The following is a 24,077-nucleotide window of genomic DNA, read 5'->3' on the forward strand; positions in this document are numbered from 1 at the left end:
CACGCTCTAAGGGTGTCTGGGAGCGCACGGAAAAGTGCGCGAAGTGGTGACATATTCTGGCGTCCACGACAGGACGTTTGGTGCTTTGTGAGCTCACAGAACGGAGAAAGAGTCTGAAGGAGTTTACGAAGAGGTCGTAAACGAGTGTTTAGCAGCAGAGCGATATTGTGAGGTGCCGCGCTGAAGCGGTTATTGAGGTTCACCGTGTAGACGTAGTCTTTGCCTCGAAAAGTTCAGTTTCTGAAAATGAACTTGAAGGAGCTAGTTGAGGTTGGCACCCATATGGGGATGTCTGGGGCTGAACTGCGGAAATGGGTGAACCAGGAGAGAGAGAGAAGGCTGAAAAGGAAAGGCAGAAGGCTGGAGAAGAAGCCGAAAAAGAGAGAGAAGATTAAAAAAGAAAGACAGAAGGCTCCAGAAAAAGCTGAGAAAGAAGGAGAGAGTGAATTCGAATGCGAAAAACAACTGCTTGCCATGAAGCTTGAGCTCCAACGTGCTGCGAACCACTCAGCAGAAGTTCATAGCACTAGAGAAGAAGGCAGCGGCCTGCGGATAGATGCCAGCAGATTACTTCCCAGGTTTGATGAAAAAAGGAACGATCTCGACGCGTTTCTCAGGCGATTCGAAGGGATCGCGGAAAGTCAGAATTGGTCAGACGGTGAATGTGCTACCGTTCTTAGCACATGTCTCAGCGGGGAAGCTCTAAGCGTATTCGGGCGACTTTCTCCGGATGATGCTGCAAGCTACAGCAAGGTAAAGGCCGCCTTGCTTAAGCGATTCCGGCTCACCACCGAGCGATTCCGAGATAAATTCAGAACAGGAAAGCCCACAGATGGCGAAACAACAACCCAGTATGCGGCAAGATTAAGCCACTACTTTGATCGGTGGATAGAACTTTCAGAAATTGCTCAGGAATACAGTACACTTCGTGAGCTACTCATCAAAGAACAGTTCCTGAGTAGCTGTCACTCGAGCTTGTCGCTGTACCTGAAGGAAAGAAGAGCCAAGACTCTCTCCGAAATGCTAGATCTTGCCGACCAATTTCTAGAAGCTCAAGGAGGAACGAATCTGACCAAGATTAAGAATACGAATTCGGAGAGCGCAGGGAAAACTGACAGCCGTGATGCCCGATTTAGCCCAAAGGCTCCACCAAAGTGCTACCTGTGCAACAAGTTAGGCCATTACGCATCTAACTGCCGCAACAGCGCTACAAACAGTAGCCCCACAGTTTGTTTTAAGTGCGGCCAAAGGGGACACAGAGCAGCGGTTTGTCCGAACCCAAGCAAGCCCATTCCCCAGGTATCGTGCGTACGGGCCTCTTCAGGTCACACCCTGGAGGAAGATGAAAATGGGTTTGTAGAACTAAAGAACAGCAAGAAGGTACCAGTCGTGAACGCCATAGTGAACGCGCTGCCCGAAGCCGAAATGAACAGAATGCCTCTCCGGAAAGGGAAGGTAGGAGAGAAAACAATTAGCAGTGATGGGAATGGCCAAGAACATTTTGTAGCAGGCCTTGTAGCAGGAAAATTTTCGTTTTGTAGCAAGCGTCGCCCATTTTGTAGCAAGAGACGGCATCACAAAAAAAAAAGCTCAGAAGACAAATTTATAGCTTTTTATTTGTAACAACATCTCTTGTAAATATCACAAATAACAATTCACTTAACCACAGAACAGCAGATCAAAATTATTTGAATATGACTAAGTTCCCATTACACTTTGAGAAAACAGGTATGATTTTTCGTGGTATCAGGAATATTGCAGCGACTCCCACATGACATACTAGATAAGTAAAAGAAGCCAGAAAAGGAACTACTGAATAGCAAAACATGGCTTTAGCAGCAAAACTGTTAAAACTGCTCTGCCATCTGCAACAGAAACAGCACAAATGCAACACATAATAAACAAAAGCTAACCAGCTCAAATAAAAATTCACCTTGAAAATAAAACCGCTTGCCAGCAAAACAACTATTACAAAACATTGTGCAGCAGAAATTTCAGGTAAACTAGATAACATAATAAAAGATCATACCGAAAAATCTATACTCGCTGATCTGCAGAGCATAAATAAATGCAATACATCACTCACATCACATCACTTTATTTTCCTTAAAGACCCCTTTCGGGGTGTTACATAAGGGGTGGGGTTTACAAAATGCAGGCGATCACAGAAGTCGAAAATGTGGATGGACAGGTTATGGCAGTGACATGGTGGGGAAGGCCGTTCCAGTCAGTTGCTGTTCGTGAAAAAAATGAGTTCATGAAGGTAGTAGTACGGGCTCGTGGACGCAAAACTTGAAGAGGGTGACCGATGCGATGGGATCTGCGTGGTGGGGGTGCGCAGATGTATGGTTCTTGCCTTAGGGGCGAATGAAAAAACTTGTGATACAAAACAAGACTGGCAATGCGACGGCGAGCAGAAAGATCACACAAACCTGATTGTAATTTTAGAGATGATATGCTAACGTCGTATGAGTATGAAGAGTGAATAAATCTGGTAGCTCGGTTTTGTACAGCTTCGATGGCATTTGTTAAATATGCTTGATGAGGGTTCCAGATGGGCGATGCGTATTCCAGTTTAGTTCTGATAAGTGAGATGTATGCTTGTAGTCTGACGTGTTGAGGAGCTTCCCTCAGGTGACGTTTTAAGAAACCTAATGTTTTATTAGCTGATGATATCAGATTAGTTACGTGCAGTCGCCAAGATAAATCATCAGAAATGGTGATACCTAAGTATTTGTAAGACTGGACGAGGTCAACAGGGCAGTTAGAAACGGAATATTCAAAAACAAAAGGGTTGCGACGGCGGTGAAAGGACATGCACTTACATTTGTTAGGGTTGAGTGTCATCATCCACTGCGAACACCAGTTTAGTACGAGGTTTAGGTTTGCTTGAAGGGATTCTTGCTCAGAAGGGTTAGTTACCGAACGATAAATAATGCAATCGTCAGCGAACAAGCGGATATGGCAAGATACGCGCTGGGGTAAGTCGTTAATGTAAATGAGGAATAACAAGGGACCAAGGACGGAACCCTGCGGGATGCCAGAGGTGACTGGGAGCGGGTTGGAGGATTGGTTATTAATGTAGACAGACTGAGAGCGATGCGTGAGGAATTCGTTAATCCATGCGATGATGTTTGGATGTAGGTTTAACTGGGAAAGTTTAAGAAGCAAGCGTTGATGAGGTACTTTATCGAATGCCATAGCGAAGTCTAAGAAGATGGCGTCAGTTTGCAGATTAATATCAAGGTTGGCGTGAATGTCATGAAGAAAAATGGCTAGTTGAGTCTCGCACGAAAAACCCTTACGAAAACCATGCTGTGACGGATGAAAGATGTTATTGGAATCTAAGAATTGCATGATTTGGGAGTAAATGACGTGTTCCATGATTTTGCAGGGAATACTTGTTAATGAAATGGGCCGATAATTAAGAGGTGAATCAGTATTACCTGTTTTGTGCACGGGAACGACCTTCCCCACTTTCCAGTCGTCTGGAATGGTTCCTTCGGAGAGTGATTGCGAAAACAAAAAAAAGAAAATACTGGAACAGGCTGGGTTAGCGTTTTTCAAAAATTTTTGGATTGATGTCATCTATTCCGGCGGCAGATGAATGTTTTATTTTATCTATTATGCTCGAAATTCCACTACTGCTGAAAGTTATGGCGTCCATGACTGTAGTAATAATAAGTGGTAATGTAAAACATGGTGCTTGGGATTCGTCGGTGAAAACAGATGAAAATGCAGAGTTAAAGATGTCTGCACAGTCGGAATCAGCCACGATTTCACCAGCATTGTTAGTGAGGGTGATAGCGCACGATTCCTTCGGGTTTATCACCTTCCAGAATTTCTTGGGGTTATCAACTATCATTTTTGGTAGTACTACTTCGAAAAATGAACGCTTAGCACTTCCAATCTCAGGCAAGTATGCGTTCTCAGCTTCATAATATTTTTCCCATGCGTGGGGGTTTGCGTGGCGTTTCGCTGCACAAAATGCGCGTTTTTTCTTGTTTTCGAGCCTTTTCAGTGTCTTTGTGAACCAGGGTTTCTGATTACTCTTTCGTAAACTGCATGACGGAATATATTTATTTGTTAGTTCGATAACTTTATGTTTGAAAAGGGTCCAGTTCTCATTTACACTTCTGGAAAGATAGGACGTTTCAAAGACCGACAGAAAGTTCGTTATTTCAGAGTTGATGGCTTCATAGTTTCCCTTATCGTAGAGCCTAATAGTTTTCTGGGAAGTTTGTCTTAATTCAGGTGAGAAGTTAATGGTGGCATGGATTACTTTATGGTCGCTGATTTCTCGGAGGCCTGTAATGAAATTAAGACTGTCTGGATGAGTGGTCAGTATGAGATCCAGAGTGTTCGCTGCTTCCCCTGCGACGCGTGTCGGTTCCGATACAACTTGAGTCAAGTTAAAATTAAGGCAAACGTCAATGAAGTCATTCGGCTCTTCTTGACTAACTATGGGCTGAGGTTGGTTACTCCAGTCGATATTGGGGTAATTGAAGTCCCCAAATAGTAGGACGTGTGCTTTAGGGTGCTTTGATACTAGTTTGTTCAGAACATTGTGAAGCTTGCGGGGAAAGTCGGGACTTTTGCGAGGCGGACTATAACACACACCAATTAATAACGTCAGAGGTGAGGCGCGGCACATAATCCACAGCATCTCTAAGTCTGACGCGATATCAATGGCAGAACAAGACAATTGTTAGCTGACTGCAATTAGGACTCCTCCCCCACGAGAATACTTGCGATCAGCGCGAAAAAGATTAAAGTTGGGCAGGTCAAACAGAATTTCTGAGTCAGTGATATCGCTGTTCAGCCACGTTTCGGTCAATATAAGTAGATTGCTGCCTGACGAAGTTACAAGGTTCGATACGATATCGCGTTTCGGAAGGAAGCTGCGAACGTTAGTAAAGATTACTGATAGTGAAACGGCGCATGGCGTAGGTGGGGGATGAGCTGAGGGCGATGATCGGCAAGGATGAGCTGATTGCTAGGGTATTTCTCTTACAGATTCTGAAAGTTCATCGAAAACGTAACGTTTGGGGCCAATATGCAAAGTTTTAAATCTCAGGAAAAAAGGCACGGACTTCGCCCTGGCAAAAGCGACAAGATGTTTCCGGCAGTTTTGAACGCGGCGCGAAAAGTCTTCACCTACGCTGTAGTCTGTACCTTTGAATTTGGAACCTTTAGAAAGAATTGATTCTTTAGTTTTAAAGGATGTAAACTTAACGATAATTGGGCGTTTCCTGTCCTTAGAGTGTCGTCCGAGGCGATGGGCGCGTTCAATGTCGTTAGGGCTCAACTGGGTGTCCAGGTGGTCAGAGCAGTGGCGAATGATCAAGTCTTCTGTAAGCGAATACGTTTCGGTGGGGTTGGTATCGGGTAAACCATAGAAAAGTAGGTTATTGCGGCGAGAGCGATTCTCTGCGTCATCTAGACGAGCTTCCAGCACACCAACTAAACGAGACGTTGCAGCCGAAGTGGCCTGAATCCCCTCCAGGTCATTGCGGAGTGTAGACAGACTTTCGTAGTGAGTTTCTAAGGCTCTGAGACGCGTATTTAGATTAGTCATTTTCAGGTCTATTGAGAGCAGTTGGCCCTTAAGCTCTTGCACTTCCTTAACCAATTCTGTCTGGCCAGTAGACATCTTTTTTTTTTACAATACAGAAACACACAAAGTATATACTGACTACCACTGGTTATCATTAGCATGGTAATTTTACCGGAAGACAAATAAATATATGACTTCCCCAGCAACACAAACTCAGACCGAAGCACTCAAAATATTAAAATAATAAATGATAAGTGTAAACAAAAGCAGCCACTAAACTAAAACTGCATTTGAAAAAAAGAAGGAACTGACCATGTGGCTTGCAGTAAGCATGTATGACAACCCTTCACACAAGAATCAAGGGAAATGACAGGGAATCAGGCATGTGCTTTACAAATACGCGGGGATACGCGGGAGAAAGCCTCCGCCGCGGAAGGGCGGAGGCTTTCTCCCGCGTATCCCCTACCCGCCCGTTAATTGTTGCCCTAAAAAACAACCTTCTTGTTTCCCTTCCGTGTTTCTGAAAGCTTCCGCCGTCAATTCGCTAAGCCTGCCATGCTTCGAGAACAGGAAAAGAGGTGACATGTGACGGCCATTAACGCAGCGCCAAAATCGTACGAACGTCGCGGGCGTGCTAGAAGAGGCTTGCTTGTTGTTTCATCGTACAGCTAGCGGGCCGCAAAATGCCGCATTCCGTGGCCCTTTCTTTGAGTTTCGACTCGAAAGTTTCTTGATTACGGGAGCGACGACACGGGCACGAGTACACGTCTGTCGCGCGTTTCCGCCATTCTCGTAGGCAGTAGCACCTGCACCCCTGCCTGTAGGTTGCAAGCCCGTTACAAAGCACTCACGTTTAAGGAGCCCCTCGTTGCTGTTTTACAGCTAGCCGACCCGCTGCGTATAAGTTGTAATAGTAGCAAATACCACGCCAGTGTTGACGTCGGTCTACCTCTAACATGGATGCGTGCGCGAGGTGCGAGCGACGATGCCGCATCTGCGGTGTAGGGAAGAATGCCAACATATTAAGTTAAACTGTCTATTATCAGCAATATATTTGGTCAAAATGCAAATGTAACGTGTCTTTTATTACGAATGCCTTCTACACCCTATGTCTGCTACGCAAGGGGTCCATTTGTTGGGAATGACGGCGCCAACCAATTTAGTGAGAAATGTCCGCCTCCCGATTGCTGTATGTTGCTGCCGTGCCACATATAACGGCATTTAACTGTATTCGGAAACAATTTCGGAACTTATAAAAAAGCGAAAAATTACGGCGTCATGCGCACGCGGTATATATACTTATTTCAGAAGCCGCTACATTAAACTACTTAGCATGAGTTCACTGTTCATATCCATGAAACACTCGTGCTGCAAAGGCACTGCTTTGAGAGCATATCTTCCTACCGCCCAAGTGATGTCAGGAAAACGCATTCCGTAGGCTCCATAGCCAGACAATCCGAAACTACCAAGCGACCTCGCATGTCGAGTGAATAAGGCATGCATAAATAGCCCGATTGCCTGCGAGTTATCCATTTCGTGCCGCAAGCCTGTTGTCATGGGCAGCCCAGACGTCACTGCAGTGTTTTATTTCAACCCTGGAGTTCTCACAACTGCGCATGGCAATATGAAATTAGTGAGCGACGTTACATGGCTGCCCTGCACGCCACATGCTGCAGGGCTTTCGACGTAATCAGTTATATTAGCTTAAAACGAACGCACAAAACTACGTGCCCTCTTTCATAAACAGTGATCAAACCGGGAATCAGCAGCACACACTCCTGCGGGCTCAAACTACGTAATCGTCAGTACTGCGACGAGCAGCCGTTGCCATTCGCTCAATTTGTGACTGTTAAGTCACGTTCAGTTTCTAAATTTGGACCCCGACACATTGACTCCGCGCAATGTGCAGAGAAATTCATTCGAATAAACTGAAAGGCACAAGGAAAGAGAAAAAGCTTACCTTTCAGTTTCGAGAGTGCCATCGTGACACCGCCACGATGCCGCTGAAACCACGCCGTAGAGGCTACCGAGCGGCCGAAGCGTGCAAGAGCGCGTACCACAGCACTACAAGCGAAGGCCACACAACTGGCCACACTCCACAAACCCGCCGGAACCGCTCGGACGCAGTGGAAAGCGAGAAGCGTTCATCGGCTACACCAGTGACACCCTCGCTCAGTCACTCTCCCACCTTCCTCCATGCTCTCCCATCAGAGACGAAGACTGAGAACTGGATCGTACTGGATTTTACCGGCTACTCTCTCAGCCTTCAATGGCGGACAACAGTCGCGAGCATAGTTTCCGCGCAGGGTAGTACCTAACGTTGGCGACGGCTCGTTTTGGCGCAGTTTCGCAAGAAAGCCGCTGTTTGGAGCAGCATGTAGCAGCTTTATCGAAATGGCGCAGACTGGCGCAGCATTCCCATCACTGAATTAGTGTTGCGAGACACGGGAAGCAGCGCTGTAATCATAAAACGAAGATTAGTGAGAGGTAAGGATCTCACTGGAACGAAGAGCCTTGTGCGGCTAGAGGACGGCTCGTTTCAGTGCTTGCCGGAAGCCAAAGTACATGCGCAGACTCCCTACTACAGCGGGAAACTAACTGCACTGTGCATGGAGCGCCCCATATATGACCTCATATTGGGAAATATAAAGGGGGCAAAATTTCCAAAGGGCCCAGAAAGTAGCCAAGAGACAAATTCGAATCCTGCTCTTCGGAATGGCGCAGTGAATGCCAAGCGAAAAGAAACTGGCGAAGGAAGCGCGAGCGCACTAGCTCAAGCAAAGGAGCAGCGAAGAAGACAGTCAAGCATGAAGAACGGAAGAGTCCCGCGGAGGAACATTCCGAGGACGAAAAAATGTTTCCGCGGGAAGGGACGGGCCCTGCAGCAGAAAGCTGTGCGAAGCCGAAAGAAAGGCCACGGAATGGTCACAAGGAAGCAGCGAAACGCGAAAGACAGCTCAAGAGGACAAGGTGTCTGAAACTCCGGCTATGCTCAGCTTAGCACAGGTTGTGGACATGTTCATCGTGCTTTTGTGCACATTACTGCAGCTGCATTTCGATCGCACAGGAAAATTCTGGAATGTGACCAAGAGGGTATTCACACCGGTCAATATTGTGAGCCTGTATGCTTTGACGCAGGTGCCCTGGAATCCATCGATTGCCTGGTGTATGTGTGCATATCGAAGCGCACAACTCTTTTCCGAGATGGAAAATTTATCTGGAGGAATCAGGTGGGGCGAAACAGAAGCCTATGTTCACCGAGAAAAAGACCCGCAAGTCGAAGAGACTCTTGTTGACAAAAGGCAACTGTGAAGGTCCTCACTTGTGCATTACGGAAGCGCAAGTAGGAAATGTAGGTGGAAGTATCGGCTAAAGTATGCATCGTACTTGTGTGCTGCCTGTGTAAAGTTGTGCTAATGTGCTGCTGAGTTGCGGCATGAAGTGAATCTTGACTGTAGTCAAGTGTGTGCGTGCAGACATCATTGTATTGATGTGTGTATTCTGGCATTCACCATATGGACCTCCTGCATGTTTGTAAACAAACGGGGTGGCGCTGCAGTCGCTAGCGAGCTCGTGGTAGGCAAAAGGTCGGGGAGTGGCGTCGCGGATACGTGTTGAGCGCGGGTTTTCAAGGCTTGTAGGCGCGTTTCCAGTTTCTGCGAATCATAGCAATAGTCGATGCTTCCAACTTGGTAATTCGTTGAAGTACACGAGCTCGCATTGGCCACGTGCGGCCTATAAAGAGAAATAGATTGCCACTGTATTGTATATATGGTTAGTAGTAAACATGTAGAAAGCGTTCCTGCCGTTTATTTATGCGCTAGGCATTGAATAAAACAAGTTTTGACACTCTGCACTAGCCGGAATGATTTTACTTCGGGACAATAGTGAGGGAAAGTGCTGCTGGCGTTGTTTCGTCGGAGCAGACGTGCGCTCATCATCTGTTGGCATGCGTGTCGTGCTGTGCGAAAAGTGGGGACAGCGTCGTGTCTCTGATCTCCTGTCTCGCTTAGCGCTGTTTTTAGACGCATGACCACGCACCAGCCAAGCCGACTTGTCCTCTTAATAAACTGGTCGATTTGGCGAAAATTTTTTATTTCTAGAATTATTTCTTTCCTAGCCCTGAAGTCTAGTTTCGTGACGAAAAATTATAGCAAAATATTGAGTACAAATTTATAAATTACGCTTTTTAGAAGTGTGGTCGTCCAAAATTGTGAGGTAATTTATTTGATATCAGTGCCGCATTTCTTTGACCAAAGCGAAAGCGAAGATGCTATAAACTTTAAGGTATGTTTTGTGACCTCTCACATTTTCTGCGACTGGATCACTCACCTTCGTAATTCGCATGAAAATCAAATGATTCCATTTGTCGCAAACTATTCCTGAGACGTTGAGGAGCGTAATAAATCTCGATTTTTTTCCCTACACGTGCAGTACTGTGTTAGTTATTTCTTGTAAGAAACGCTTTCATGTAACTATGCATGCATAAGTACTGTCATATAGAAAAAGAACTAATCGCGTCATCGTACAGAACAGGGCTTTATGTACATGCTGGCATAAAAAAACTGCCGCACTATCTACTCAATTATTTGAGACCTTGGGGGGACTTGACGACGGTGTTAATTATAATTACCCAGAACTGCACCAGGTATAGCTATAAATAAAAGGAATTACTGAAACTAGCGTAGGAATTTCATATTTGCACCAAGTTTAGTTACATATCGCATGCATGAATAACGAAAACACTTTTCATTGTCACGTCCCCTCTCAATCTTGCCACGTGTCTGTTAGTAGCACGCCTGCGGCTGCTTCTTTCCAAACAAACTTCGCGATCATGTACTACTCATGAAACATGACACATGCATGATGCAATGAAAAAGAATATGGCGTTTAGCACACTTAAGGTACGCTATTCTAAGCACACCAACGCGACCACGCAAGATTGACACAACTTACCAGACTTCTTTCTACTCGAATGAAATAATTACGTCGTCATATCAAGAAACAGTTTCAAGTAAATATTAAATGCCATAAAACGCGCCATTAAAACATGGGGTGCTATTAACAAAAAAACGCATTCCTTGGGGGTGAGTGAACCTGTCGGCGCCCCGTGCACTCCGGCTCAAGGTGATAAGTACGTGTGCAGCTGCATATGTCTTTTTTTTTCCTTGAGCAATTACCAGCCTACTAACCTGAAGTTCAGGTGAATGAACGCAGTAACTTACATGCTATTAAGTGCATTGAGTGGCAGGGCCTATCGACTCCCAGACTTCGCGCTTTACTACCGTGGCCCAATGCCTGTTAGCCAGTTTCCGAATGCGGCATTTATGCGCGAGAAACCTATCGAGGCTAATTTAATATTTTTTATGCTACTACGCGGATCCAGCAGTGACGCAGCTGGTCAATATATGCTGCTTCCGCAGTGCACAGGCTTGAAGCAGCCGCCGGTAACTGCGGCAGCTGCGGTAGGCACGGGCAAGCGGAACCTGTTTTGCCTGCCATGCGAAAGTCGCTGCTAACATCAGCGCCACCGCATCTTCGTGACGTCGCGGGGTGAAGGAGGTCCATAGATTGTGGGCACAAGCATGTGCGCACGAATTTTGTGTTTTGTGAATATTGTAGCACAATATTCTTAAAGGAAGGGGCAGTGTCACAAAATACGGCGCATTTTCGAAAAAAAAAAAAACCGGCGCTGCGCCTGAGCAATCGCGTGTGGTAAAGTAAAAAAAAAAACAGCGGGGAAGAACCCCCGGAGAGCGCGTAAACCATGCATGGGCTTTTCACTCAGCTCGCCGGCGGGGCGCCAAAGTAAACAGGCACGCGTGGCATCGATTTTTCTCGAATGTCGAAGTTTTTGCTCGTTCTCGATGGAAAGGGGGTAACCTTGACCATGCCAAAGTGATACCCTCTACCCTTCGCTCCTGCACCGATGACTCAGCGTGCCGCGAATGACCTAGATTGTTCTAGAAGGTGGTTTCCGCGCTCAACCAATGGGGTCGCGCGCCCGGCGCAAGAAGAAGGAGTTTGTGCAGTTGAAGCTGCGTGTATGTGCACGCCTGCCCTGGCGCAAAGAACAAACAGACGCGGACTGCGCCTATAAATGAGGGGCTTCAACCGCTGTCTGGGAGCCCGAGCCGCCGTTTAAGCTTCCGAGAAGCGCGCCCGCTCGAGTCCCGGGAGAACACCACTCGCCCAGCCCGGACCAGCGAAGCAACGTGCGCCAGTCTGCGGATCGGCCCCGTTGTGCTCCTGAGGACGTTGGACTGTCGCAGTGCCCAGTGAACAATTTGTGTTTTGTTTGTCTCTCTGTGTTAGTACACTTTAGGTGCAAAGATTTTGTTGAATTGTATCTCTCTCTATTGTGACTCTGCATGAGTGCATTGTATTTGTAAATCACTTCGTATCTGCTCGTACGAGCGGTTGTGAAAGCCTCTGTATCGTCTCTTAGCTGTATAAACTGCTTTGTTTGCGAACCTTTGGCTCCGACCCATTCTCTGGCTTGCGATCGGCGAAAGCTGGGCACCAAACGACCAACCCCCTTGTCACGTGGTAGCTGGTCTCCGGCTGAGCTTGCCATGCTGAGTCGAGGGCATCTCCTTAATGACCGAGACCGCTACCCCCACACGCTCTAAGGGTGTCGGAGCGCACGCAAAAGTGCGCGAAGTGGTGACAATAACGCAAAGCACGGGAGTCGGGAAAATCCGCATTATAGGCGGTACTGCACTGTAACCAAAACATAGTTTTTCCATTCATTCGCGTTTTCAGAATGGCCACCCTACCTTTCAGAGTGCACCTGACAATGCATCAGACGCACAAGACTGCAATCACAGGCAACAAAAGTTTATTTGATCTTCTTGTTGAAGCGTCGTAATGAATGAAAGAACGTTATTTTAGTCTGGTGCTGCGATTAACTGCGTTGCTAATGACGTGATCTTCAAAAACAGTGAAGCACTTCAGCACTTGCTCGCTGAGGTTTCTCTGAGCATAGCAGAGGCGCAGTTTGTTGCAACAGTAGAGAGTGTCTTTGCACGAAACTTCTGCTGCACTTTCACTCACTTCATCGGGCTCGTTGCGACCGCGCACCACTGCCACGATGTATTCATCTGTGGAGGCTACTTCACATGCAACGCTGCCGGGGTTGGCGACGACGACGACTAGCTTGCCTCGTGCCGGTTCTTGAAATGCTGAATACAACCGTTCAATAGGTTGAAACCATCATGCCCCAAAATGTTTGCAAAGCACCTGGCCTTGGCTTGCAATATCCAGCCACTCACAGGAACACTCTGTGTCCAGACCTCACGAAACAGTTCAAACCAAGCTGCAACATCTTCATACTTTGATGCACGAATCCAGTTCCTTGCAAGCGACGCGGAGCCTTCCTGCAGCTGTTGTCGCAACTTGAGACTGTTCTTCCAAATGGCGGACACAGTAATGTCAACGACAACACACTTTTTTTCCCACCGTAGCCTTTTTCAAACTGCTCTCGATGTCTCTTATAACACTCTGCTTGGTTTCGAGAGCTTGCCGTTTCCTGGCTTTCAGAGCAGCAGACGCCATCGGAACTGAAGTCTTGCTCACGTTGTCAGCTGACTTGCCTACATTGTCAACTTTTCACTAGACGCGAGAACGCATATCTTGCTCATGAGCTCAGGCATGACAAGACACTGCCGCATGTGCGCGCGGTGCGAGCAGCGCTTGCAGCATCATGCCGTGTGCTCACCGCCGCCACTCTGGTGCTGGCCGTGCCATCATGTGCTTTCAATTTTTGTCCAATCAGTGTGCCCAACGGAGGAGCATTGGAGAGAGAGAGAGGAAAAATGCTTGCTTTGCGACTTCTATTTTTTTTTCTATCCTCTCCTGCCTTCCGCCTTGCTTTGATTCATGCTGACAATGCTCCACTGCTCCGCCTATTGCCCCTTTCTTGCGCAATTCAGGGAGCACGCTGCTCGCGCCCACCGGTACCCACGGGTCCGCGCCGGTACGCGGGCTGCCAGGCTTTCCAGAAACCGTGCTATACGCGGTCTTCGGTTACGCACTGCCGCTTATTAAGCGGAGGAGCGCCAATACATTGAACTCTATGGGAACGAAACAGTTGTCACAAAAAGCCACACACAATGCTGCCCCGCATTATAAGCGGTTACATGTATAAAGGTCTGAGCTGTATTAGTTTTCAGGCGGTGGTACTGGTATGTATCGCCCAATGTCCGAAACCTGCACACGGGCTATGAAACATGCTCCGGTGGAGGAGTTGAGGTTAATTTCAACCACCTGGGGTTCTTCACGGGGTCACCGAGGTCAGGCTGCAATGGTGCAGCTGCCATGTAACTGTACATCTTGTGCATTAGAAAAAAAAGACTATTCCCAAAGGCCTTTGAGGTGGCAATGTGACAGGGTTGCCTGTCCATGGAATCCCTTCAAGCCATTGATTTTTGTATAGCCCTTACTGCAGTTTCCCTTGCTTATTACATCACAGCTGTTGGGCTTCTTTACCTTGTTGCCGTCACAGAATTCTGATTGCAACCTTTTGTCCTCCCATTGCTGTAGTACAGCCCACTGTGGACAGTAGTACGCAACAATTAACCCATATATGCTGAAACTTCAAAAATTTGAGAAAATTAAAATCTTTCGATATAAAATGTTCATTGTAGTTCACAATTCAGAATCATCCTTTTGCAGGTGGAAATATTTTTCTCCACACAGACTTAGGATAGCAGGTAAATTTGCTACTGTTACGTGTTGTAAAGCTTCAAGCATTTGACAGACTTTTCTGTCACATTTCTCATCACGAACGGTGCTTCCTTATGACAATGTGCAAAAACAACTTTTTTTTCTTGCAGTATTACAATGTCATAGATGGTGTCAAATTTCAACAATGGCATCCAGAGAAGACTGGCAGATCTTTCTGAATGCACACAACGCACAAAACAGCTCGCAACACAATCCTTGCACTGGAAAAGTTCTGACCCTCTTGAACCTCTGCTAGTGGGTGCAAGCTTTCACACAATAAACTTTGAGAGTTACTGCTTAAAATGGCTGTGATTTAGCTCTAGTTAAACCTCGAGTGACACGATAGCTACACAGCTACATCTGGCCAAGTGGAACTCGCTCAGCCGAATTGCAAAGTCAGTCTTTCGCCGCTCCATTTCGCTGGGCGTTCCATCCTGGACATGGATTCACGCTCTCTCCCCCCCCCCCCCCATTCTCTGCTCTGCACCAAGTGACCAACCACATGACCAACCATGTGACCAGCCACGGCGCCGCCACGGAGCTCGAGGGGTGCCACGCTGAAGGCTCAAAGTGCTAGCCAAATTAATTCCCGAAAAATGTACCAGTATCATTTTTTTTTTGGCAAAAATGGCTGTCGTCAGGCTTAAAACACTACTATATCCTCTAGTGTTGAAACTTGTAACCAATGCTACTGCAAATTTTAACTCACCTTTGGCGGTGGGAGCAACGCAATACCGGGCCAGATGAGTGGGACTCATCATTGGCTATGTTTGTACAGTCTGCGATGAGAAGTGCAGCTAGTGGTTGGTGGTTAAAAGGTTAATAAAACAAAGCCCTTTCTCCACAACCCTGCACCCTGTCCCATTTATAAAAGAGGGCCTATCTTAATACAAAAATGAAGAGTTCCAAGTCGACAGTTTCAGAACAAATTAATTAGTTAGATTATGGGGGTTTAACGTCCCAAAGCGACTCAGGCTATAAGAGACGCCTTAGCGAAGGGCTCCGCAAATTTCGACCACCTGGGGTTCTTCAACGTGCACTGACATCGCACAGTACACGGGCCTCTAGAATTTCGCCTCCATCGAAATTCAACTGCCGCGGAGAACAAACTAATTGCCATGCATCACAGTCGCATGATAATGCAAGAGGCAGAAGGCAGAATCACATTGTGCGTGCCACTTAGTAACTCCATGTGCTCATTAATCGCTATATCATAGTAGCAAAGCTGAAAACGCTTCCCTTAATCAGGGCCCTTCATTGCAGTTGGTGACATGCCTTGGTTCAAGGAACATTGCTTGTTCAGCTTTGTCCCTGTGTAGATAGCCACTGTTGACCAACCAGCTCGAAACTGCAGTAGGCCTCACCTGGCTTGGCTGCTGCAGGGCACTTTTGGGTGCAGACAGCCGTCCGTCTGGTGTGGCCTTGTTCGCCCCAAAGGTGGTGTCTGCTGCTGTAGGTGCAACACTGAGCCGGCCACGTGGCGCAGTGAGTCTGGAAGGGACGGACAACCGCCCAGCACGCTGCGACGGTGGTGCTGGGAAGGGCACAGAACGACACAAGAAAGGTCAGTGACCAAAGTTTTAAAAAAAATGGAAACGCTGAGCAGGGGGCACGAGTTCATCTGCAGTTGGATGCAACAAGGATGTGCATATGTTACTAGGCAGTGTACTGGAGGACAGACTTGGCCATGCAACGGAGATTGGCAGACAGTTATATTGGGTGTTTCACAAAATAAGTTTTGCAATATTTAAAGATAGTGGGTATGTTCGAATAGCGATTTTTTTTGGTTCAAAGCAAATAGCACCTTGCTTCAAATAATTTCAAAGTGAATATTTCGAATACTTCTCACATACAGAAAAAGTTGAATGGCACACATAGGCAATTTCATAATCGTGCATTTCTTGAACATAAACTGCCATCACTTGAAAAAAAAAAAAGAGAGAATGCATTGAAGTTTTGTGACTCATTGAAGCTGTGTCAACTTTCTACAAAAACGGCCATTGGAAATTGGGGGAGCTGCCCTACATGCGGTGCCAATGCATCTGTGGTGCGAGACCTACAGTATGTGCGGGGCCTCGGATAGTAAATCTTAACCGTGATTGCTTCGTTGCACAGCTGTGGTCATTAAGCAGCGATTCCATGACACCTGCTAGGCATATACACTGCGCACCCAGCACCACCTTGCATCAGGTGTCGGAACAGAACATCCATCTTCATACATCTCATGCTAAGTGCCCTTTGCTAAACAAGCGCGATGGTGTGAGCACGAACTTCATGCGGAGAAGCGCTGCTGCGGCAGCTGCAGTCAGCTTAGACTTTCCCGCGTAAGTGAAGGGTGCTGCTAGACTTCCGACTAGAGATTTAGCATAGCACAATCCGCATCAGCGAGAAGCCACTGCGCATGGGCAGCATCGTAAAGCTACAAAGTGAATGTATAGGAAAATCATACAAAAATTAGCCGCCACATCCGATAAATCGACATTCGGGCAACTCCAGTTGACTCAAAAAGCTGGCTTTTCCTCAGCACATCTCTGAAGGTTAGCTTTCCCGCAAGGACTTGAGGATGCTTATGGTGTTACATAGCACGCGGGCTTTCCATGACGTAGGTGGTGGGCGCGTACCCAGCCATCCAGCCATCCAGAATAAGTGTTTAGCGCGTTGCTTCAGTTATGCAAACCGTTGTGATGCAGTTCGCGCGTTCAGTGCGTAATACTGCTATCGGCAATTTCACAGGGTTTTCGTTGTTTGTATATGCACGATTGAAGCCACGAAATGGCAGAACCTCCCTTTTTTCAGAAAACCAGACATTATCAAGTAAGTTGAACAAGGTGAGAAGAAATCCAAGTTGCTGACCACCAACAAGGATGGATCGACAAAGCTTCGACCACCCGCGGTCGGAAAAAGCAAGGCTCTGCAATGCTTGCTAAACGCACTTTTGGTTCTGGTGACCTACAGAACCAATTGAAGAGCGTGGATAAGCTGCGAAATTTTTTTGCCAAGTGGCAGGGTGCTTGGCATGATGACCTGCTATTCCATGATTGGCCGCTGAACGGAAATTATCCGCATGGTGAGGGTTGGTTTTAGGAAGCCTCAGATTGAATGACTCCTGCAGAACCAGAGGACTAGAAGAGACCAAAAACTGACCTTTCAGGCACCTTGTCTATGTATATGGGTCACGGAATGTCACAAATGAAGCTATACAGATCTGCTTTCGACATTCTGGTCTCTGCTCAAATTCTTTGTCGGGATGAGATTGATGAAGCAGTCACGGGTATTGATTTGCAGAACGAGCTGTCCGAAGTTACTGGTGCTATCTGTGGTGGGGCAGCCAAAGGTGTTGGCCCCGCAGACGACTGCATTCAGACAGCGGGAAAGCTTGCGGATGAAGACACTGTTGACATCGTGCGCAACGAGGACACCACTGATGCGAGTTGCGACTAGGACAGGAAAGAATGTGTGCCCATGTGCTTTGACATGCTGTGCGCACACAGCATGGTTAGACACCATCACACATCTATAGAAGGCTACGGCCTCAGCAGTTCGGAGTCCATCAATAACATTTGAAAATGTGCTCTCTTCTAGGCAGCGAAGATGAAAAAAAAAATTCGACTATTTTGATAGGTAATCTGCACGCAGTAAGTGGCTATTAAAGAAATTCATTTTTTTCCATCTTAATATGTTTATGTGCTGTTAAACTACCGCTACATTTATATAGAATGACACGTTATATCGAACTCTTGGGATGTTTTGAGAGTTTGATATAAGCGGGTGCGAGTGTACTCAGTCAACACTTCCAGAGTGTGGGCACATATAGAAACGATTAACACGTACATCCAGCACAGCAGTAAACAAGCAGAGTACTCACGTAGCATGCTCCTGCGTGGAAGGGGTTGTCCCGAAGGCCTGCGCGGAATGGCACCTCGCCCCAGTGTCATAGTGGTGACCGCCGCCGCCACTGTTTTAGATGGGACCTGGGCATCCAAGGGACAGAGGCAAGGCACCATCAGACAAACAAAGAAAGGAAAAGTTCAGCAGGGGAAAAATAGAAATGCCCCCAAAACCAAGGATCTCCCAATAACTGCTGTTCAGAGCCTTCCCTAGAGTGAACGAAAATGAGTGAAAAGAGCTATGCACACAGGCAGCTCTTTGCCTGGTCGTTTCACATGGGGATGGCTGCTGTCTTGTCAGTTAAGAAAACAAGATGCCACCGTGAGACTGTTGCCTCCCGCCAGGTGCAACTGTGGTTTCACCAGTGCAAATGGCTGTGTACTTGCTTATGTGCTTGGTACAGTGACGTTATAACTAAGGGTGTGCGAATATTCGAAATTTCGAATACGAATCGAATATGTTTCATATTCGGTTCATATTCGTACTCGAGAAATGATATTCGTGAATTTCCGAATATTCGAAAATTCCCGAATACTCGGCAGCGATCGTACACCGTGCCGACTTTCGTAAATTTGATTGTGGCAAAAGCGCAATATCTGGGCATATTATCTGAATATAGCGCTTAAAGTTCTAGGAAAACAATACAAAGGCCCTGTTTTCTTTCTTCTCCATCGTTTATTGCGTGGACCGATCGCATTCCGATGCCACTAGGCTTGACCTTGTGCGCAATTCTGCAAGTGGGCTTTCCCACATGCCACACGTACTGCGAACAAGATGGGGGACGACCCACTCCTAACAATTGCAACGCGAAAGCGCGTTTATTTTTTTATCCTTCCATAATATGTTATCTAATTAATGCCCACATTCATGGCATTCGTTTTGTCATCTTAACTCTCTGAGCGTGACCACGGCCATCTTGTTTTGGTCAACTACGCTATGCGGAAAAGCCTACTTGCGGAATTTCGCGTGAGGCTCCCGAAGGGGCGAGTCGAGGTGTCATAACAGGGCAAGCGATACAGTAAAAATCCCGCCTATTTATTGCATGGTGCACTGTAACCCATGCTCCTCTTAAGTGGGCCTAACGGCAGGCGTGACAACGTTCGGAGGGCTCCTGTCACTAGGTCAAAAAAATGACCTAGCCACGTAGTTTTGGTTTCTGAGCTTCACCACTCGCCCGTGGCAATGACAACTGTCGGCCCGCGCATTCGCCAGTAGTTCAATCTCAGCACCGTGCCACTTTCAGACGCTGACTGACGCGTCGCTGGTCAAGTTTTTTTTTCCTTTTTAGAAGCACTCTCGCCATTCCGACGTCAATGTGCGTTCCCATCTCGATTGCGTTCGCGATGTCTTTCAGCACGCCGAAACTCTGTGCTCGTCACGTGATTACAGGTGTTTGCATGATAAAGCCGCCTCATAAGACTACCGCATTTTCGGTAGATTTTTTTTTCGGGGCCGCGGGGCATTTTATAAATTCACCTTCGAATAACCCGGGAATTTATGTCGGTTCTTTGAACTCCGAATTAACGAGGTTTTACTACCCATCATGTTATTTTTGTTTCCAGTCTTGTCATGTTATGGATTTCATTTTGCCTGACCACAATGCAGGTTGGATACTGTTATGCTGTTCAATTAAGTAGTATACATTTCTGCACACATCATGTTTTTTTTTTATACATTGCTCAGGCAGTCTAGTTTTGTTTATTTCAGCTGCAAATGCCATACACTACTTTGAAAAAAATATGAGCAGCAATGTTTACTTGTTTATCTTTTATGAATTTATTTTTTGTGCTGACCAGATATTCGATATTAGATTCGATATTCGAAGCCATTTTTTTTTCTTATTCGTATTCGATTCGTAATCGAAAATTTCAATATTCGCACACCCCTAGTTATGACTGACCAGTGCAGTTTATGAGCTGCACCAGGTCTGCCCTGGTGTGCTCCTGCATGCTAGAACTAGAACTTTAAAGCACACCTTAGTATCTAAAAGCATATTCTCAACTGCCTTGGGAGCTTTCCTGTAAAGGTGCACCCTTATCAGAGTGCATCCCGTATCAACCTAGTGTTGTTTCTGTAGCATGCCTTTTTCTTTTTCATTGACCTTTGGCACAGAACAAGCAGGGGGGAAGTCCCAGGAGAAAACAGGACTGCATTAAGAAGAATGGTCACAGCACACAGCAGTACCACACTCGTTCTTTTACTGCCACCAAGAGACAGTACTTGCAACAATGACTCAAGCCGAGATGCACTGGCTAGCAGACCGTTCTCAAGTCTGAGGCCCTGGATGAATCGATCACGCACACTCTTGAGTGTGCACACTGCTTGGACCCCCCTCCTTGCTATATAGTTGGTAAGGTGGCTGGAAGGAGACATGACAGAAGCAAGCAAGGGGCGGCAGAGCTCTAACATGCTGCATGAACAGAGTGCAGGCAGCAGGCACGTATCCAAGGGGGAGACAAGGAAGCAAAGATTGCACTTGCCTTCCTGGAGACAACTGCCGCAGAAGGAGTCGTGGACATGGCAGGAACAGCGAAGGTGGTCTCTGCAGTGGCCACTGCAAAGTCCTCCTCACTTCCACACGAGTCCAATGCTGCAGCCTCTTCCCCGACAGGTGCAAGCGACGAGTCTGGTGTGGCAGCTGTGAAGGGGCAGAGAGAAGGCCAATAGCATAAGCTCAAATGTGAGCCAAACAGCACCGACTAAAAGTATTACAGGTTCGCACAGAAGCAAGACAACTCTAGGCCGGCAGAGGTGTGCAAGCCATGGGCAGCCTCCTAGGAAAGAACAATGGCAGCCGTGAAAGAATACTTGTTCCTGGGCATGTTCTTGGCATAACGAGGTAGAACCAAGGATTCTTGAACTTTACTGTGCAGAACAGTGCCAGAGTGAACAAAGAAGAAAAATATATAGATAACAGACCAATGCCACAGGCCTTTGTCCTACAGCCGGTGAACCTGCCTGTTATGATGTTCAGTTAGAGCAACTAGAGTTCAGCCTCTGATCATGTTCACCGCTTTCCTATAACTAAGGCTGCCAATTTTCCTGTGTTTCAGCAAAAAAAAAGCAGATCTTAGCATATTTTGCGAAACTAAGCGTCAGCAGCCATACTTTTTTATTTATTACATATGTTAACAACAGTAGGAATGACAGAACGATGGGAATTTGATTAATTGCATTACCTGAATTCTCTTGAAAGTCAGACATTGCAACGAGCAAAGTTATCCCAGTGCCTTGACATGCCTGCTGCCCCAGCTGGTCAAACAAGCGAGCGCATGATGTGCTAAGGTTCTAGCAGCAACATGCTTACACACTTTTATGGGGAGACAATGCTAGTGCCTATCAAAAGCAATATAACATGAGTTTTTAATTGAACTGTCTGTCTCAGAAAGCACCTCGTTTTATATTTGGAGCCAAGTCAGTAACATAGGCCAAATTATTTTATCCGTTCTTAGAGATACCTAAGAGCTCACCCACCACACTTGTAAGATGTGAGGACAAGCAAACCTCTCGACGACCTTGGTTCATCAAGGCGAAGTGCACACATACACTAGCATTAAAGAGTTACTGCAAACAAGATGGCACAGGCAGGTAAGAACAAAAAAAAAATGCACAAACTGGTGCAGAGTTGCAGTATTCTGAGCAGCACAAAACAAAGCAATGAGGCAAGAAGTGGCAGCACAGCATCAGTTGCTGTGCGAAAGGCTTGTCGCAGAATACTGCAGGTTCTTTGCTTCAATTCGTGGGGCTGAAAAATTTAGGCTGCAGCAAATCCGGGGGCCTTAAAGAGGCACCGAGGACAACTGAATCCAAATTTTATCCCAATTAAGTCTGTTCTGTGTACGCTTGAACCTCTGAGGTTTTGAAGTTGCGACTTCAGCAACTGGAAGAAGGTATGCATTCCTGTTTCTGGAGCACCAACTTCTAAACCCAATAACTCAACTCAAGTTCTGTCATAGTCACAATGATTATTTATCCCTAGTGCATTCCTTGGTTTCACAAAAAGGCAATGGCATGCATTTAGGCTTGTTTCCTGCAGCAAAATATTTCATAAAAGCTGACTGCAAAAAAACTTTAACATGTCACTTAAACGCATAAGGACTTCTTTTTAATGCCGGGTAGCTGCTTAATATGGGTACCCACCAGTGATACAATGGGCACAAGCTTTCTCCTACCCTGGTGCTGGGCTTATTTAGGGTGAAATGCTTGGGAAATGGGTCTTGGGCCTCACCTTGAGTAGAAGAAAAATACCTTGTTCCATGGCGCTCTTTGGCCATAGATGCCCTTGTGCCATAAAAATCCATGATCATCACGGACTTCTTTTTGATGACATTAAATGGCAATAGCATTTTTGCAATTGGCATGTAAAAACCCATACGCCCTGAAAATTTTATAGACGCGACTTCATTCATAAATGATTTTTTCCAAAAACCGCTTCACTCCCTTAATTGCAAAGAAAATTTGAAAATTTCCCCAACGCCCAATTCAAACTCTTGACCTCTACATTGAAAATGATTGAGACTTCATTTCAGTATTTCATGACATACACCTGCATTTCATTTTTTGGCCTCTTGCTTACAAAAGCTCTAATCAGAAAAAGAAGCATTCCTGTCGTTAGAATGTGGTAATCTATGGATACTGGCGAACTTCAATTTCTCTTCAGTATCCCTTCAACGATTTAACATGCATGTCTAAAAAGTCCCTCGACTACAGGGTGCACTGACACAGCTGCACTCACAATCACACTGTCCTGCAGGCGTGCGGGCAACAGCACCCTGACCCAGCGTCACAGTGGTGTCCGCAGCTGCCGTGTCAGAGGTACCCTGGACATTAAAGAATAAGAAATGTATAGGATCAAATTAAAATAGGTAAGAAAAAAAAGCATGAAAGCAAACATCTGACACCTGCCGAGATGTCTGCCAAAGGGTCTCTAAAACACTCCTGCAAATGGCTGAAAGAACCATCACAAAACTAAACATCATTTGTGGCTTTTGCCAGTGGAAGGAGAAAAAAAAAATTTAGGCTTTCTCGTTGTACCCTGTAAATTAGCATAGTCAAGCACCACTTGCCATGCGGATGCATCAGCATGGGGGCTCTAGTTCAGCTGGTTTACGGAAGATGCACATGCAACAAAACCATCAGTTTCTCCCCATGCTCTCTCGGCACATCCCAAGCTTCACAGCACCAACATATACACTACACGGACATGCCACACTTGCCTTCCTGGGAACAGCTGTCGCAGGTGGAGCAACAGGTACGGCAGGAATGGCAAAGGTGGCCTCCGCACTGGCCACAGCCAAGTCCTCTTCGCTGGCGCATGAGTCCACTGCCGCAGCCTCTTCAAGAACGATGGTCGGCAGCCCGTCTGGAAGGCAGGAAGAGCTCAAGAATGAGTCCAGAGGTCGCATCGGCTCAAGGTGTCACACTAAGTCATACAGCAACAAGACACCTTAGGTCCAGCAGATGTGTGGGACATGTGGACAGGAGCACCGAAGCTGATATGTCCACGTAGCCGCGGCTTCGGTACCAATCTGATCTGTTCGCGCCACAGATGGAAGCTGACGAAAACAACGATGCGCAATTGCACTGCGCGAGGGAGCATTGCAGTTTAAAACGAGGCGTGATCAGTGGCGAATATAGCATAGCGCTCTCGTGCAGTGAGCACCGAAGCTGATATGTCCACGTAGCCGCGGCTTCGGTACCAATCTGATCTGTTCGCGCCACAGATGGAAGCTGACGAAAACAACGATGCGCAATTGCACTGCGCGAGGGAGCATTGCAGTTTAACACGAGGCGTGATCAGTGGCGAATATAGCATAGCGCTCTCGTGCAGTGACCAGCGAAGCTATGTCCACGTAGCCGCGGCTTCGGTACCAATCTGATCTGTTCGCGCCACAGATGGAAGCTG

General features: G+C 46.7%; 2 protein-coding genes across 2 annotated transcripts in view; one reads left to right on the forward strand and one right to left on the reverse strand.

The window, feature by feature from the left end:
- Positions 1-23,577, reverse strand: part of LOC144111989 (uncharacterized) — a 42,075-nt gene extending 18,498 nt beyond the window's left edge. Inside the window, exons 1-5 of the mRNA XM_077645076.1 lie at positions 23,389-23,577; positions 22,908-22,992; positions 20,653-20,810; positions 18,150-18,255; positions 15,649-15,818 (exon numbers count right to left, since the gene is read on the reverse strand). Of these exons, the coding sequence (XP_077501202.1) occupies positions 15,649-15,818; positions 18,150-18,255; positions 20,653-20,810; positions 22,908-22,992; positions 23,389-23,577 (708 nt within the window). The remainder of the gene's footprint in view (positions 1-15,648; positions 15,819-18,149; positions 18,256-20,652; positions 20,811-22,907; positions 22,993-23,388) is intronic.
- LOC144111984 (uncharacterized) lies at positions 475-12,715 on the forward strand. Its single transcript, XM_077645071.1, has 3 exons — positions 475-1,477; positions 7,991-8,236; positions 12,546-12,715. The coding sequence occupies exons 1-3, from the start codon at positions 475-477 to the stop codon at positions 12,713-12,715; spliced, it is 1,419 nt and encodes a 472-aa protein (XP_077501197.1).
- Positions 23,578-24,077: the final 500 nt, after the last annotated feature.

This window comes from Amblyomma americanum, unplaced genomic scaffold (genome assembly GCF_052857255.1).
Source record: "Amblyomma americanum isolate KBUSLIRL-KWMA unplaced genomic scaffold, ASM5285725v1 scaffold_22, whole genome shotgun sequence".
Classification (NCBI taxonomy): domain Eukaryota; kingdom Metazoa; phylum Arthropoda; class Arachnida; order Ixodida; family Ixodidae; genus Amblyomma; species Amblyomma americanum.